The sequence below is a fragment of the Callorhinus ursinus genome, unplaced genomic scaffold (genome assembly GCF_003265705.2).
Source record: "Callorhinus ursinus isolate GAN/ISIS: 27379988/994484 unplaced genomic scaffold, GSC_fseal_2.0 scaffold4, whole genome shotgun sequence".
NCBI lineage: Eukaryota > Metazoa > Chordata > Mammalia > Carnivora > Otariidae > Callorhinus > Callorhinus ursinus.
Genome location: NW_027397066.1, coordinates 40,200,829 through 40,217,342, shown reverse-complemented (window position 1 = coordinate 40,217,342; position 16,514 = coordinate 40,200,829). Strand labels below are relative to the sequence as shown.

General features: G+C 36.1%; 1 protein-coding gene across 12 annotated transcripts in view; it reads left to right on the top strand.

The window, feature by feature from the left end:
* The window catches only part of FRYL (FRY like transcription coactivator), a 252,038-nt gene that overhangs the window by 132,383 nt on the left and 103,141 nt on the right, over window positions 1-16,514 (top strand). For all 12 annotated transcript variants that reach the window (XM_073891643.1, XM_073891641.1, XM_073891642.1 and 9 more), the window contains 6 exons: window positions 5,628-5,707; window positions 6,221-6,301; window positions 7,986-8,154; window positions 8,497-8,589; window positions 13,148-13,246; window positions 14,252-14,353. In XM_073891643.1, coding sequence (XP_073747744.1) covers window positions 5,628-5,707; window positions 6,221-6,301; window positions 7,986-8,154; window positions 8,497-8,589; window positions 13,148-13,246; window positions 14,252-14,353 — 624 coding nt within the window. The remainder of the gene's footprint in view (window positions 1-5,627; window positions 5,708-6,220; window positions 6,302-7,985; window positions 8,155-8,496; window positions 8,590-13,147; window positions 13,247-14,251; window positions 14,354-16,514) is intronic.

The window sequence follows — 16,514 nt, the reverse complement described above, 5'->3', positions numbered from 1 at the left end:
AAAGGAGCACTTTGGGAATACTGTTTTGAGTTTCTTCTTAATATGAGATAATAGTACTGTCCTAAAAAGAGGTATTCAGAGTACCAAGTAAAAGATTGTCATGTCTCTACTTAATTGATCAGCCAATATTCTGAAATTCTTATATCAACAAAACATGATTGTTACACTTCTAGGAGGAAGTGTCTGCCTATAAAAGATTAAAAAGCTTTTTTTAATTATTATTTTTTAAGATTTTATTTATTTGTCAGAGGGAGAAAGAGAACACAAGCAGGGTGAGCGAGAGGCAGACGGAGAAGCAGGCTCCCCAACGAGCAGGGAGCCTGATGCGGAACTTGATCCCAGGACCCTGGGATCATGACCTGAGCTGAAGGCATATGCTTAACCAATGGAGCCACCCAGGTGTCCCTGAAAAGTTTTTTTTTTTTTTTTTTAAAGATTTTATATATTTATTTGAGAGAACAAGAGAGAAGGAGCAGGGGGAGAGGGAGAAGCAGACTCCCCACTGGGCAGGGAGCCTGAATGCGGGGCTCGATCCTGGGACTCTGGGATCATGACCTGAGCCAAAAGCAGATGTTTAACCCACTGAGCCACCCAGGCACCCCTGAAAAGCTTTTTATATAGTCAATCATGAACTTCCTAGTTAAGTATTTCTAGTTGCTAAAGAAATCCTGGGTTTGAAATTTAGTCTTCCAATGTGGGACAAAGGTTGAGATTATTCTTGTAGAGTCTGAATTCTTGAACCTTCCTGTGTAGAATAAATTCAGTTTCTGTACAATTTATTAACATGGGATTTTCAAATCTTGGCTTCTACAAACAGATGAATAAACTTCTTTGCTCTATCATCAGGCTACTGGTTCATTGAGAACTAAGAAAGGTAGAGTTTGGATTACAGCTGCTTCCTCACTTAATCCCTATTTGATTTTGTGATGGAGCACATTTTCTTCAAATTGGATTCCAGGTACAGGCCTTTAGGATGGTCCCAATTTCTCGGAAATCTGAGATGAATGCTCTCTCTGATCCTCCTCTGTTCAACAACAAATATCAATCTGCTTAGCCAAGATAAAGCTATAGCCTTCCATCCTGGAGTAAAAGTTCACCATGAGCCTTTCAAAGCTGTGTTAGCTGCAATGCCTCCCAGCTTATTTTATTTATTTTTAAGATTTTTATTTATCTATTTGACAGAGAGAGAGAGAGCGCACAGGCAGGGGGAGGGGCAGAGGGAGAAGCAGGCTCCCCACTGAACAGGGAGCCCGATGCAGGGCTCGATCCCAGGACCCTGAGATCATGACCCAAGCTGAAGGCAGACCCTTAACTGACTGGGCCCCCCAGGCACCCCTGGACAGCATTTTAAAATGCTAGTATTCTCCTCTGTGTTGTGTGAGTTTAGTCACTTTCTCATTGAGCTGAATACGGGTGGATGAATACTTACTGGATTTCTTGTATCTCTTGTCCCTTATTACAGTGTAATTGTGGTTACTGTTTCTAATGCCTCTCTCCTATTTACTAGGTTTGAACTAGCTCCTGATCCTTATTCAGGACTAAATTCAGCTCCCTCCTGATAGACTCCTGATTTACCTTTGTAAAAAATAAATTATTTTAAATAAAAGCCTCCCCTTTATCAAACCCTCAAGAAACATTCCTGACCATCTCTAAATAATTAGAGTTCCCTGCTGTTCTTTCCCCCAGTCTAGTTTGTGGCTTTCTTGATAACTTAAAATCTCTATTATGATTTTATCCTATTGATGAGGTGTTCTATAATATATATAGTTAAAAAAAATAGGGAAATGTGGAATTCCTATGTGTTTTTTTTAATTGGACTTGGGTCCACAGAATGGGGTAAATCATGATCCTGGTTCAAGGTACGCTGTTATCATTGGTCTCTGTGTGGCTGCCTTTGTATTTGTTTACAATATAATGGTTACCTGTAGGCCCCAAAATACCCATAGCTTAAGCCTAATTATGTGAATCTCTCCTGGTTTACTCCCTGGCTACCCTCTTACCATTATACTGATTTTTATGTTAATTATTTTCTTTAAAAAATGTTTTCATATGTTTGAATAGTAAGTTTTTCTTGTCTTTGAATTTAAAAATGTATCATTCTGTATGTTGTCCTCTGTGACTTACTTTTTCACTCAACGTTATGTTGCTAGGATTAACCCCTGAACTGTGTAGCTATACATAATAATTTTCTTAGGCATATAATTGCTAGTATAGTGGAGCTCCACCCTCTTAAGTTCATTTTTGGAGCCCTGCAAATTAAATTGACAAACATCACATTAACAGGAGAAAAGGTTTATTACATATGCATATGGAGGTCTTCATGAAAAAGAAGTTGAAGACAAAGAATGGTTAGGCCCTAAAATTTAACAAAGAGCAATACATTGTGAAGTGACAAGACAAAGGAAAAGTTCTGGGCTTCTAGGGGTGGTAAATTGGGGGAAGGAAAATCTATGGGGGAAACTAATGGAAGATAAGGGCTGTTTTGTAAGCTTTGTGCAGACCTATCTCATTGTCAGCTTTCTGGTTCTGATGATAACGGTTGTTGTTTTCTTGGTGTGGGAAAGAGAGGGGAGACTGCTTTTAGGCAGAAAAAGAAAAGCTGGAGAGCTTTTCTTGCACCTGCTCTTTGTCAGTTGCCTTCAGCTCAAACTAATTCTCATGCCAAAGTAACATATTTTGGGGTGGCACACTTTGGTCTGCCTCACTAGATTGTTGGCTATATGAAAAATTGATTTAAACTTAACACCAGCAATGTCTATAAACCTCATTCATTTACATTATCTCTACTATTTGGTATTGTCAGACTTTTCCCCATTGAGTAGGTGTAAAATGATACCTTGTGTATTTTCATTCTCCTTATTACTAATTAAATCAGTCTTCTCTTCATATTTATTAGGAATAAGCCCATCAAAGGACAAAAACAAAATTATAAAGCCTTGCCAAAAGCCTTTAAAGAAGTGAAAAAATATTCCATGTGAATGTAGAAGAATACAGTTAGCCCCAAACTGATGTATAGATTGATTGCCACTCCAATGAAAATCTTGACATTTTTTTGTATACCTTCAAAGGGTGACTCTAAGTTGAATATGGAGGAACAGTGGGCCAAAAATGGCTAAGCTCTGTCTGAAGAAAAATAAGGGGGATTTTCAGTACCAGACATCAGAACTTATTCATAAAGTCTAATAATGAAGACTATGATTTTAGTACCAACATATAAAAATTGATGGAATAGTGAGCTTTTTCAAAAACAGACCCACACACATATAGACCTTGAATATATATCAAAGGTAACTTTTATAATCTTTGATCCATCAGTTCCTTCTTTTGGACTCACTCCCATGGAACTATACAAGTATATAACATTAAATGTACAAGATGTTTATTGTATAGCATTATATTGATTATTGAAAATCTGGAATGCAATGTTCAGCAATGGGAAGCTCATTGAATAATAATATGCTGAGTAGTATATGGCCATTGAAAAGAAAGGAGGAGCTCTAAGTACTGACATGGAAAGATTCATCATTTTAAGAAAACTAAGGTGTGTAAAAAAAGACACATAGACCAATGGAACAGAATAGAGAGCCCAGATATGGACCCTCAATTCTATGGTCAAATAATCTTAGACAAAGCAGGAAAAAATATGCAATGGAAAAAAGACAGTCTCTTCAATAAATGGTGCTGGGAAAATTGGACAGCTATATACAGAAGAATGAAACTCGACCATTCTCTTACACCATACACAACGATAACCTCAAAATGAATGAAAGACCTCAATGTGAGACAGGAATCCATCGAAATCCTAGAGGAGAACATAGGCAGTAACCTCTTCAACATCAGCCACAGCAATTTCTTTCAAGACGTGTTTCCGAAGGCAAGGGAAACAAAAGTGAAAATGAACTTTTGGGACTTAATCAAGATTAAAAGCTTCTGCACAGCAAAAGAAACAGTCAACAAAACAAAGAAGGAACCCACGGAATGGGAGAAGATTTTTGCAAATGGCACTACAGACAAAGGCTGATATCCACGATCTATAAAGAACTTCTCAAACTCAACACCCCAAAAAACGAGTCAAAAAATGGACAGAAGACATGAACAGACATTTCTCAAAAGATGACATACAAAAGGCTAACAGACACATGAAAAAATGTTCATCATTAGCCATCAGGGAAATTCAAATCAAAACCACATTGAGATACCACCTTACACCAGTTAGAATGGAAAAATTGACAAGACAAGAAACGTGTTGGAGAGGTTGTGGAGAAAGGGGAACCCTCTTACACTGTTGGTGGGAATGTAGGTTGGTACAGCCACTTTGGAAAACAATGTGGAAGTGCCTCAAAAAATTAAAAATAGAGCTACCCTATGACCCGGCAATTGCACTACTGGGTATTTACCCCAAAGACACAGATGTAGTGAAACGAAGGGCCATATGCACCCCAATTTTCATAGCAGCAATGTCCACAATAGCCAAACTGGAAAGAACCAAGATGCCCTTCAACAGATGAATGGATAAAGATGTGGTCCGTATATACAATGGAATATTACTCAGCCATCAGAAAGGATGAATACCCAACTTCTACATCAACATGGATGGGACTGGAGGAGATTATGCTAAGTGAAATAAGCAGAGAAAGTCAATTTTAATATGGCTTCATTTACTTGTAGAACATAAGGAATAGCATGGAGGAGATTAGGAGAAGGAAGGGAAAAATGAAGGGGGGGCAAATTGGAGGGGGAGATGAACCATGAGAGACTCTGGACTCCTAGAAACAAACTGAGGGTTCTAGAGGGGAGGGGGTGGGGGGATGGGTTAGCCCGGTGATGGGTATTAAAGAGGGCACGTACTGCATGGAGCACTGGGTGTTATACGCAAACAATGAGTCATGGAACACTACATCAAAAACTAATGATGTACTGTACGGTGACTAACAACATAATAAAAATAAATAAGAAAACTAAGGTGTGTATGTGTGGGTGTGTGTAGGAAAAAATCTGGAAGGATATATGCCAAGCTATTAATAGTGATTATGAAAGGGGGATGGGGCAGGGATTTTACTTTCTGGTTTAAATATTTTGATTTGTTTTATGGCTTAGGAAGGAGCATTTAAAGAACTAAACAAAACAAAGGTATTTAAATGACAAATTTCTAATACGAACAAGTATTAGTTTTAAATTGGAAATAGTTTTAAATTGGAAAAGTTGGTGTCATTTTGGCTACTGTTTATGATAGAAAATCAGACAAATGGAATGTGTTTGGCTCAGCCAGAGGTTGCTTTCCTATTGGTGTCGCAGAGAGGTACATGTGGGTGTCTTTGTAATTTCCGGGCAGTAATAATTAGAGTCACATCAGTGATCACGACTACTTTTTTCCCCTTTATGGGCCGTAGTTCAAGGATTTGTGATTATGAAGCTAACGTTCTTAAATTTAGAGCCTATTAAATTAGATGGGTAACGGAATTCTCAGAGAAAGTAACATCCTTAGAAAAAGGGAAGATTGACTAAGTGGTAGTAGATCATATGGAAATGAAAACTGGTTATTGATTTAATTAGTTGAAATGTGGAGAACACTCAGAAAAGACTTGTAACCTTTAGCTCTTGCTGACTTGATAATTTTTTTGTTCTAGATTCCTGTTCATCCTGTGCCCGATCCCTTAGTTCATGAAGTTCTAAACTTAGCTTTTAAGCACTTTAAACATAAGGAAGGGTAAGTAAAATGCTAGCTTGGGATCATTGTTTTCTCTGCCGGCCAGGTTTAGACCATTTAAGTATAATTCAAACTCTCATTGATCATTTGTTTTTAGAGTTCAAAGCATTTATCTTTCTCTCTCTCTCTCTTTTTTTTTTTTGGAATCCACACCAAATGCTTATAGAAAAGGTGTTTTCTGTTGTTGGTTTTTTGTTTTTTGTTTTTAAGGCTTCATGCCCAATGTGGGGCTTATGCTCAAGACCCTCAGATAAAACTGACACCAGGCGCCTCCATAGGAAAGATTTTATTAAAATAATTCTTAAAACTATTGATTGGATTTACATAAGAATTAGAAGGTTAGATTTCATGACAGTAAAATCCAGATAGAAGAAAATTCATGTGGTTTTTATTATCCTATAGATGAATCTTCAGAGAAAAAAACTGTATAACACCCTGATAAGAAATTTTCAGATTTATTAGGGAGAGTTTGTAGAAAAATTTGATAATGCATTTGTTCTCTTGTTGTTTTAGATATTCAGGAACCAACACTGGGAATGTGCATATTATTGCAGATTTGTATGCAGAGGTGATAGGGGTTCTTGCCCAATCAAAGTAAGTGTTACAAATCCTGATTTCAATTTGTGTTTTAGAATACTTCATTACTAGTATAATAGATACAGTTTTAGATCTATTTTTTTTCATATTTATTTTGAACTCCACCTTTCATTACTTAGCTGCTCCATTCCTTAGAGGATTTAAAAGTTAAATCCATACATTAATTTCACAACTTGTTTTAACTAGTCTATGAGAAATGTTTTTTTACGTCTTTTTTATTTTTTTAGAACACTACAGAGCTAATAATGACTTTTAATACTTTCTCGTTGAGTACTTTCATTTCTGAGTGCAATGTCTTCCTCCTAATTATCTTACTTGTTTTAGCACCAAACAGAGTTTTGGATAGGTAGAAGAGATACCAAAAAAGAAAAAGGCGGTAATAGATTACTCCATAAAGGTGTTGTTCATTAGGAGTTACACTCATTGAATTGCCTTGAACTGTCATTATAGTAAATAATAAAAAAGTTTGTCTTTAGTATCTTGTGCTTGCTCTGAAGACTGTGGAAGATTTTGAATTTCCTTTGTTGCTACTGGGAAATTTGTGAGGTAAAAAGTTATCGATGAAGATTTTCTTGATGTCATTTAAAGAGTCTTTGGTCCTGAAATCATCAGAGAAAAACCTTTCTAAGTTCTAAGAAGCCAAGTACAATTCTTGTTAATGTTTAGTTCCTGTGATTTTAGTAACTAATAATAATTATGAGAAATTTAATAAAAGAGAAGACCCTTGGATTCTACTGTTCTTGCAATGGGAAGGTTTTTATCCACTTTATATTTTCTTTATAAAATGCAAAAGAATACTTTCATGGAAAATGGTATTGTATTCCCCAAGACTCAAATGGAAGTGGATAAGTAGTATTTTCTATCATGTATCCATATTTCATTAGTATGCACTATTTTCTTTCCCCTCTGTAGTCAGTGTGACGATTGGAAAATAGGCTTCATTTGTCATTTTTACTTTCAGGAACTGGTTTCCCCAAGTAACATTAACAGTAAAATCTAGCTGTTTCATATTTTGTAGAGGGGGGAAATTAAATATTATTGGTTATTAAATTGTTAGGTATCTTTTTGTAGTGTAAACAGAAAAAAAAAACCCTTATCAGTTGTGGTCATTTGAATCCAGGATGGGGCTTATATTTGAAAGCATTTCGGGTTCTTTCGCTTATTCCCATTGTGCGAGACCATGTTCCCCCATTCCTCTCCTTCAGTTTTTCTCCAGTGTAAGGAGAAATTAATTTTAAGTGATAGTGGTCTAAAACTGATTGGTTCATGTCTTTGAACAAATTTGTAGTCCCTAATTTGTTCTCTGTATAACTCAAATTACAGACTTTATAAAAAGCATTAAAAATTAGACACTCTCTGATTTACGGGGGGACGTTTTATGGGTGGATTATCTGATTTTGTTTTTATTATGATTATTAAATGGTAATGGAGCTGTACTGATGCTATGATAGGAATAAAGAAATCTTATTTTATCTCCTTATGGAACTTGTAATTTTAAAATAAATGAACAGTGGATTCGGAATGACAAATAACTTTGTTTTTCTGTATGCTTTTCTGGTAATTTTGAGGAGGGCCAAGAAAAGAGATGATGTTTAGGTACAATATCTTAAGATTTCCACGTTGAATATCATGTGGGAAGTTAGTGTTTTAAATTCATGTCATATTATATATTCGTGTATAGGTTTCAGGCTGTGAGGAAGAAGTTTGTGACAGAATTGAAAGAACTACGGCAAAAGGAACAGAGCCCACATGTGGTACAAAGCATCATCAGCTTAATAATGGGAATGAAATTTTTTCGAGTGAAAATGTATCCTGTAGAAGATTTTGAAGCATCATTTCAGTTCATGCAGGTGATATACCTTCTCCATTGCAGGGATTAGAATTAGCCTCCCAGTGGTTATTCTTGCTCTTCATGACTTTTTAAAAGAAACAAAATGTATATAAATTAATGACATCATTATTAAGTCCTTACTCCAAGTGTTAAATTTGTCACAAGTGTGAATTAACTTTCTTTTTTAATTTGAGTGCTCGCTTCCGCAGCACATATACTAAAAACTTTCTTTTTTAATTTGAGCATGTTTTGACCTTAGCTTTTTGGTAAAATGACAGTATTTAAAAAATTATCATGGTATTAAAAATTTTTAAATCTTCCTCTTTTGTGAACCTAATATTATACCTCTTTCCCCCTCAAGGAATGTGCTCAGTATTTCTTAGAAGTAAAAGATAAAGATATAAAACATGCACTTGCTGGTTTATTTGTGGAGATTCTTATCCCTGTAGCTGCTGTAAGTATATTTTTATTTTTATAATGTATGTGAAAGGTACCTTTTTGCAGAAGAAGTCGCCACGTGAAATAGTCTTACTTTCTGGTAGTTTCATAGACTAATAAGTGGAAACTTTGAATATAATGTGGATACGGGGAAAATGGTTATTAGCCAAATGCTAGTAGAGCATTGATTAGTCTTTTAATTGAAAGAATAGGCCCAGGTCCTTAAGATTCAGAGACTGTTAAGAGGGCGGAGTATTTGCAACCTAGCTTCTAGGTTATGCCTCTAGGTAACGGCTGCCTGAAATAGCTCAGTGCAACATACTGCATTTACTCATGGCTTTTCCTTCCTACAATGTGGTGGCCATTTTAATAGCCTCTGAAGAAATGAAAAGTACTGTAACATGCATCTTGGCATTTACAGGACTGTCTCGATTTTAAATGTTCTGTTCTGTAGTTGCTGTTGACATTCACCATTCTTGTCAAACTATATATTCTAAATTATTTAGAAAATAGATTATTATAAGTATGATTGCACTAACATCTAGGGAAGCAGATTTATAAAAGCCTTCCTTGGATAAAAGCAGTGTGTCATTTGAAAATAATTTTTGCAGTTACTAGTAACAGCATGCTATAAATAGGATTAAGGGATTTTACAATACTTAGATGCCAGGTTTTTTATTTCCCACGGGTTTTTTTTTTCCCTAACCCAACTCAGTTCTGTATATGTGATATGCTACTCACTTTCAGTATACTACACACTGCTGTGTAAATATTCTTTTCATATATATCATTTCATCTTTAAACGAGGTAAAATTGACATATAATAACTATGCATACTTAGAGTATACAGTTTGACCTTTGTATGCACCAGTGAAACCATCACCACAATCAAGATAATGTACATATCTGGAGATCCTGGGTGGCTCAGTTGGTAAAGCATCTGACTCTTGATTTCGACTCAGGTCATGACCTTGGGGTTGTGAGATCTAACCCCGCATTGGGCTCCGCACTGGGCATGGAGCCTGCTTAAGATCCTTCCCTCTGCCCCCATCCCCAAAAAGATAATGTACATATCTGTCACACCCTGAAAGTTTCGTTATTTTTTTTTTTTTAATTCCTGCTTCCGCTCACCCCACCTTTGGGTAGTGCAACTATGGATTGTCTTTCCATCACTCCACATTAGTTTTGGTTTTCCTAGAATTTCATATCAATGGAATTTTACAGTACAAAGCCATTTTTTGGCTGCTTTTTACTCTGCATTATTGTTTTGAGTTCCAACTATGTTGTGGAATATATCAGTGGGTTTTTCCTCTTTTGAGTAGTATTTCATTTACATAGAATGGTTTGGTTATGTGTTCACCTGTTTTTGAACATTGTGTTTCCAGTGTTTGGCTGTTACAAATAAAGCTGCTGTGAACATTTATGCACAGCTCTGTATATGGGACATATGCTTTTATTTCCTTTGGGGGAATGTCTAGGAGTGAAATTGGTGGACCAAATGGTAGGTATATATTTGATTATTGAAGAAATTGTCAAACCATGTTGCATTCCAAGGGGCTATGTGTGAAAGTTCTAGTTCTTCCACGTCCTCACCAACTCTTGCTTTAGCCGGTTGTTTTAGTTTTAGCTGTTGTACTGATGCGTGAGCACAGAGCCCAAATGGGGGCTGGATCCTACGATTAACAAGATCACGACCTGACCCGAAACCCAGGGTCGGTGGCTTAACCAGCTGTGCCACCCAGGCACTGTAATGTATTTTAAAAATATGTTTTAGATGCAGATATTTTATCAGATATATGCTCCGTGAATATTTTCTCCTAGTCCATGATTTGTCTTTTCATTCTCTTAACTGTCTTTGGAAGAGAAGTTTTGATGGAAGTCTGATTTATCATTTTGTTCTTTCAACAATTGTGCTTTTTGTATCGTATCTAAGAAGTCTGCCTAACCCAAGTTCTCAAAGGTTTTCTCCTATATTTTAGTTTTAGGGTTTAATTTTAGGTTAGTGGTCCATTTTGAGTTAATTTTGTGTATGGTTGAGGTATGAACTGATTTTAAGTTTTTGTTTTGTTTTTACATATGATATCCAGTTGTTCCAGCACCATCTGACCATTTGTTGACAAGACAGTTCTAAGTAGCTTAGTTTTTTGTTGAAAAAATCAATTGGCTGTGGGGCTCCTAGGTGGCTCAGTCAGTTAAGCATCTGCCTTCGGCTCAGGTCATGATCTCAGGGTCCTGGGATCGAGCCCCGTATCGGGCTCTCCCTGGAGTCTGCTTCTTTCTCTGTCTCTCTCCCTCTTCCCCCCCCACCTCTCATTTTCTCTCTCTCTCTCGCAAATAAATAAATAAAATCTTTAAAAAAAATCCATTGGCTCTATATGTGTGGGTCTATATATCTGATTCTCTTAAACTCCATAATGGTTTTATAAATGATAGGTTTATTTTATCAAAAAGAAAACAGACTATTCACATGGCTGAAAACTGGAGTGGGAGGCTCTCTGACTCAAAGTACCTGCAAAGCTATAGTTCATGACTTTTGTTCATACCCATTAAAAAAAAATCTTCAAATATTTAACTATAAGTAAATATTCAAGACAGGTATAAAAAAAATCATGCCAGTCACTGTCATTAATATTTGAAATTCTTCACTTTCCTTACAATTCCCCATCCACCTTTTCTAAACATGCTCTAGACAGGACTTGAATACCACAAATCAATTCATATGAATATATAGATCACAAGCCATTTAATTCAATATTACAAAATGTAAGCCTAAACTACAGTTTGATTTGCAACATGCAAATAAATTTCTCCACGTTTAAAATTTTCAACTAAAATAAAACCTGAATACATGAAAAGTTACTAACTTCTTCTTCTAGCCAAGATGGTATAATTTATAAAATCATTTATAAAACCGTCAGTTTTAGTCTATTATCATTAGTACATGTACTTCAATTTCTTTTTCTAGAAGTGGTTTGAATTACGGCTTATCCAGTCCCAGGTTGTCATTGGTGCTTCCCCTTTATGTGAAAATCTGGTTTTGCCAGGGACCTAACTGGGATTAGGTTGTATTTTTAAGGTAATTAAAAGGAGCAGGTTGTAGGAAGGAAGACCCTTGGCTGTGGTCCATTAATACTGTGTTGCCTGATTCTTCTTTTTTGCCATGTTTGATTTGCTTGCTAAGGCAGCCCTAACAAAGTACCCCAAACTAGATGGCTTAAACAACAATTATTGACTCAGTTTCGGTGGCTGGGTGTCCAAGACCAAGGTGTTGTCAGGTTGATTCCTTCTGAGGGCCATGAAGGGGAATCTGTTCCGTGCCTCTCACCTAGGTTTCTGATGTCTTTGACATTCCCTGGCTTAGAGAACCATCACCTGAGCTCTGCCTTCATTTTTACATAGCGTTCTACTTGTGTGCGTCTTTGTCCAAATTCTTTTTTTTTTTTTTCTCAAAGACACCTGTCCTGTTGGATTAGGGTGCCCCTACCCCAATAGGACTTCATCCTAACTTAACTAATTACATGTGCAATGACCAAATTACATCTGCAATTTCCAAATAAGGTCACACATTATTTGGTACAGGTATGCAGAGTTAGGATTTCAGTATCTGAATTTGGGTTGCAGGAGAGGTGACAGTTCAACCCATAGCACCCACTCTGCACATAGAGCTCCTTCTGTCTGCAACATTCTTGCCTCTTTAATAACCTACCCCCACCCCGTGCCTGGTTGGACTCTACTTACTCATTCATTACATGTATGGAATGCTTTCTTTGTATCAGAGCCTCTTCTATGCAAAGGGAATGCAGGAATGATCAAGGTAGGAAAGACTCCCTGCTCTTAGATAGCTACTTTTAGTGCAGACAACAGATAGTCATCTAGTATATAAAATATATAGTATGTAGATGGTGATGAGTACTATGGAGAAATGTAAACTCATGTGAGGGAGAAGAATTGCTAAAGGAGTAAGGAAGTTGAAATTTTAGATAAAGTGATAGGTGAGACCTCCACGTCGAAAGAGGTAGAAACAACTGAGCAAAAACTAAAGGAACGAGGCAGTAAGGTGTGCTGTATCTGGGAGAAGAGCTTTTTGGGCAGAAGAAACCAGTGCAGATGCCCTGAAGTAAGACCACGCATGATATGTTCTAGGAACTGCAAAAGCTAGCTGATGTGGCTGGATCCCAGTGCAGGAAGACAGAATAGTGGAGGGCAAGGCTAGAGGTTACCTGGGGAGCTATTGCACTATTTCAGGGAAGAGGAGGTGGATTCAGCGAGGTGTTACTTCCTTGGGGATGTTTTCTCCAGGGGCCCCTTCTGCGTGCCTGGAGCACTGAGAATTTCCTCTTGCAGCATCTGTTTGTTGTAGCACATGCTCATTGCCTGTTCCCTTATCTGCGTTCTCAGGGCAGAGGCCAAGTTTCTCTTTATTTACTGAACAAGTTGGTCATTTGGCAGTTTGCAGGACTTCAGTGAGATAGTCATGAATTATTAACCGATTTCACACTTACAGAAATTTCTTGCAATTCTTATATAGTTTAATGTTTGTAACCATTTTCTTTCTTCTTCTGTTATCTTTCTAGGCTGTTAAAAATGAAGTGAATGTTCCCTGTTTGAAAAATTTTGTGGAGATGCTTTATCAGACTACTTTTGAACTGAGCTCCAGAAAGAAGCATTCATTGGTATTGAAAAACATTTCAAACCTTTCAGTATTTCATTAGGAGTTAGAATAATTGGTTTATGAATTCAGGAGAGATTTAAAAGAATTATAAAATATCCAAAATGCAACATAAGGGCAAGTGTTATATATTTTTCCTGCTCTTTTTAAGACTTTCTATTCCTAATTGGACTAGCTTTACAGTTGATAGGTTATTCAGACTTCATTCTAGGTATCTACCTGTCTTGACAGGTGCTTTAAATTATGTATTATACTATGTGGGAGGTTGACTATATGCCTGTTAAACCATGAATTCCTTTATTTTACATTATTATTGCACTCAGAAGTATTAGATTATTTAGGAACCATTGCCTGTCTAATTGCATCATTTCTATTCAGAGATTTAAGGCTCCCCTTCCCCCCCCCCACTTAACCACCCACTTCACATAATGTTAAAGGAGTTTCTGTAAATTTTTATGCAGCTTGGAGAAAGTGTGGAGAATTAGACAAATACTTGACCACTTAAGATAGAGATCTAATAATGAATAAACAGGGATTGTGCCAGGCATTGAACTAAGTGCCTTGCATTCTTTGTTTTACTTTAAGCCTCCCAACCCTGTAGGAGATACGTAATTATTATTCAGCACTCCACATGTTAGGAAAGTGAGCCTTGGATCACTTAATGTATCCACCCTGAAGTCACGCACCTGGCAAATAGAAAGCTGAAATTTTAATGCCAGTCTGTCCTTGATCCCAGGGCCTGGGTTCCTAACCACTGTATTGGTTGAAGGAGCGATGGGTCTATGGAAAAATAAAAGCACGAGATGGGATAGATTAAGGAGTTGTTCTTATAGAAAATTTGCCCGTTACCATTTTTTGTTAGATTACTCTATGAGATCGTACTTCTTAGGACAAATGGGAACACTGCCTAAAAACATTTACTTCTCTTTGTGGATGAGAATGAATATAATTTACAGATCCAGTGCTTTTTCATGAAAAATGTTAATCCCCTTTTCCCTGTCTTCTACAGGCTCTATATCCACTAATTACCTGCCTTTTATGTGTCAGTCAGAAACAGTTTTTTTTAAATAACTGGCATATTTTCCTACAGAACTGTTTGTCACATTTAAAGGTAAGATGTAATCACATTCTGACCTGTAAATATTCTGACTGTAGTATGTTCACTTATGCATATATATTGAACAGTATGTAATAAAACTTTCATTATTATTGGTATATTTGAATAGTAATACTTTACCATATTGCTTTTTTTATACATCTTTCTTTCTGTGGAGAATCATTTATTGACATGAATAAACTTTTGACTGAAAATTTAGTTTGTCTTAATGCAAAATTGTACATTTTTAACAACTGTTGTTTATATTATCTTAGACCTAGCAATATTTGTTAATAAATAAATTCCTTTAGAATTGCAGAGTATTAATCTTACAGAACCCTCCAGATACTCATTTTGAGAAAATTAAGTAATGTCCCAAGTCTGAAAATGAAACAAGCCTTGATAATAAAATGTCACTAAAAGCACATTTAATATAAGCATACCCAGCCAAATCTAAAAGTCTGGTATTGGATCCACATGGATACAAAACTCCTGAAATGCTTCTGCCTTGATTCAAGAGATAGTTGTTACTAACACTATTTGGCATATCCACGTCCGTTCTCTCTTAGTGTTGTCAACAAAAGTGTGTGATTGTAGGATCTTTATCCTCCCAAGATATTGTGCTAGCAGGATCTAACAGGATCTTCTTCTGTGGATAGGAGCTCAGCTAATGTCTGACATGGAACATGGCACTGCTCCTTACCTGCATGTCATGTAAATGCTTGATTTGAACACGATTTTGATGCATAGATGGATATGTTTGAATATTTGCTTACAAGTTATAGAAACATGACAGACATGACATTTCATTTCCTGTTATTCCTCTGAGTTAGGGATAACATCGAAAACCTTTATACTTTGAAGACAATGAAAGCAAGCACAGATAGATTAAATGACTTTTCTCTGACCCTATAGGTCATTGGGGTATTTGAGAAATAGGACTGGCTCTTCTTTCCCACTCTGATAATGGTCCACTGAACAACATTATCCTATATATATATTTCCCATGACTTAATATATCATTTTCAAAAGTGCCTTGATTACTTAAAGAGGTATACAGAAAATGTAAGTCTTTGAAAAACATTTTTGGTTATTTTTCTCCTAGATACACATCAATATTATTCATACTTGCACGAGAATTGATATACTCTTTGCTTTCTTTATGAAAATTCTCAGGACCAAATCAAGCTTATTAAACTTTTTATGTCATGCAACCAGAATATAGGTTTTATTTAAATAATTGCATTAAACTGTTTTCTGTCCTCATTTTGAAAAATTCATACAGATACAGGGACTGAAAGGAAATTGACCATTTTCTGGGTGGTATGATTTTCCATAATTTTAATAAAATTTTTTAAGACATGCATTAAGTGTTTCCTGAAGGGTTGCTTTGTTTCATGACAATTCATACTTTTCTGTTGCTTGTTGGAGTTTTTTTATATATATACGTTTTCACCTAACATATTTGCAATTCTTTCGCAGTACCTTAACTTTTATTTTTTGTCGTAAGGCTTTCATTTAAAATGCTGTTTTCTTTGAACCTTTACCTCCTGTTAAATATTTCTGGCATATTGTTCATTTTCATTAATGGCAATGTCAATCTGCCAGGCTAAAGGAGATAAGAGCCACCTTAGCATGAATATTTGGAATCTAGTTGTCTTGGCCATTAACCTTTAACTTACATTAAGGCTCTATTCAGCAGAAATTTTATGAATTGACTCCTATTTATTAAGTTTTAGATACTGTGGCTACACTACAGTTGAGGTAAGGCATTGGGTATGCAGGAAAAAAACCTACACTAGTTATCTGTTGTAACAGATGTAATTTATTTGTTTTATATATAGGAAAAACTGGTTCAAGATAAAGGCCTAAGGTGATTTTGTTTTGAGATTCAAGTAACCTCTTGATTTAAAAAAAAAAAATCTATAACAGTTTTTCATTTGTTAGACTTATGACTTCTTAAAGGTGGTTTTTATTAATATTTACCATATGCTAGATGCTTTAAACATAGTGTCTCTTAATTCTTAAACGGAGGCTGAAAGAAGATAAGTAACCCATGTTCAGGGAACCAAAAAGTGATAGAGATAGGATCTGCCTCTAGATCCATTCAGCTCCATAACTTTTGCTTTTTGAGGTCCACCTGTTACCTTTTAATGGACTGTAAGGAATTTTGCTG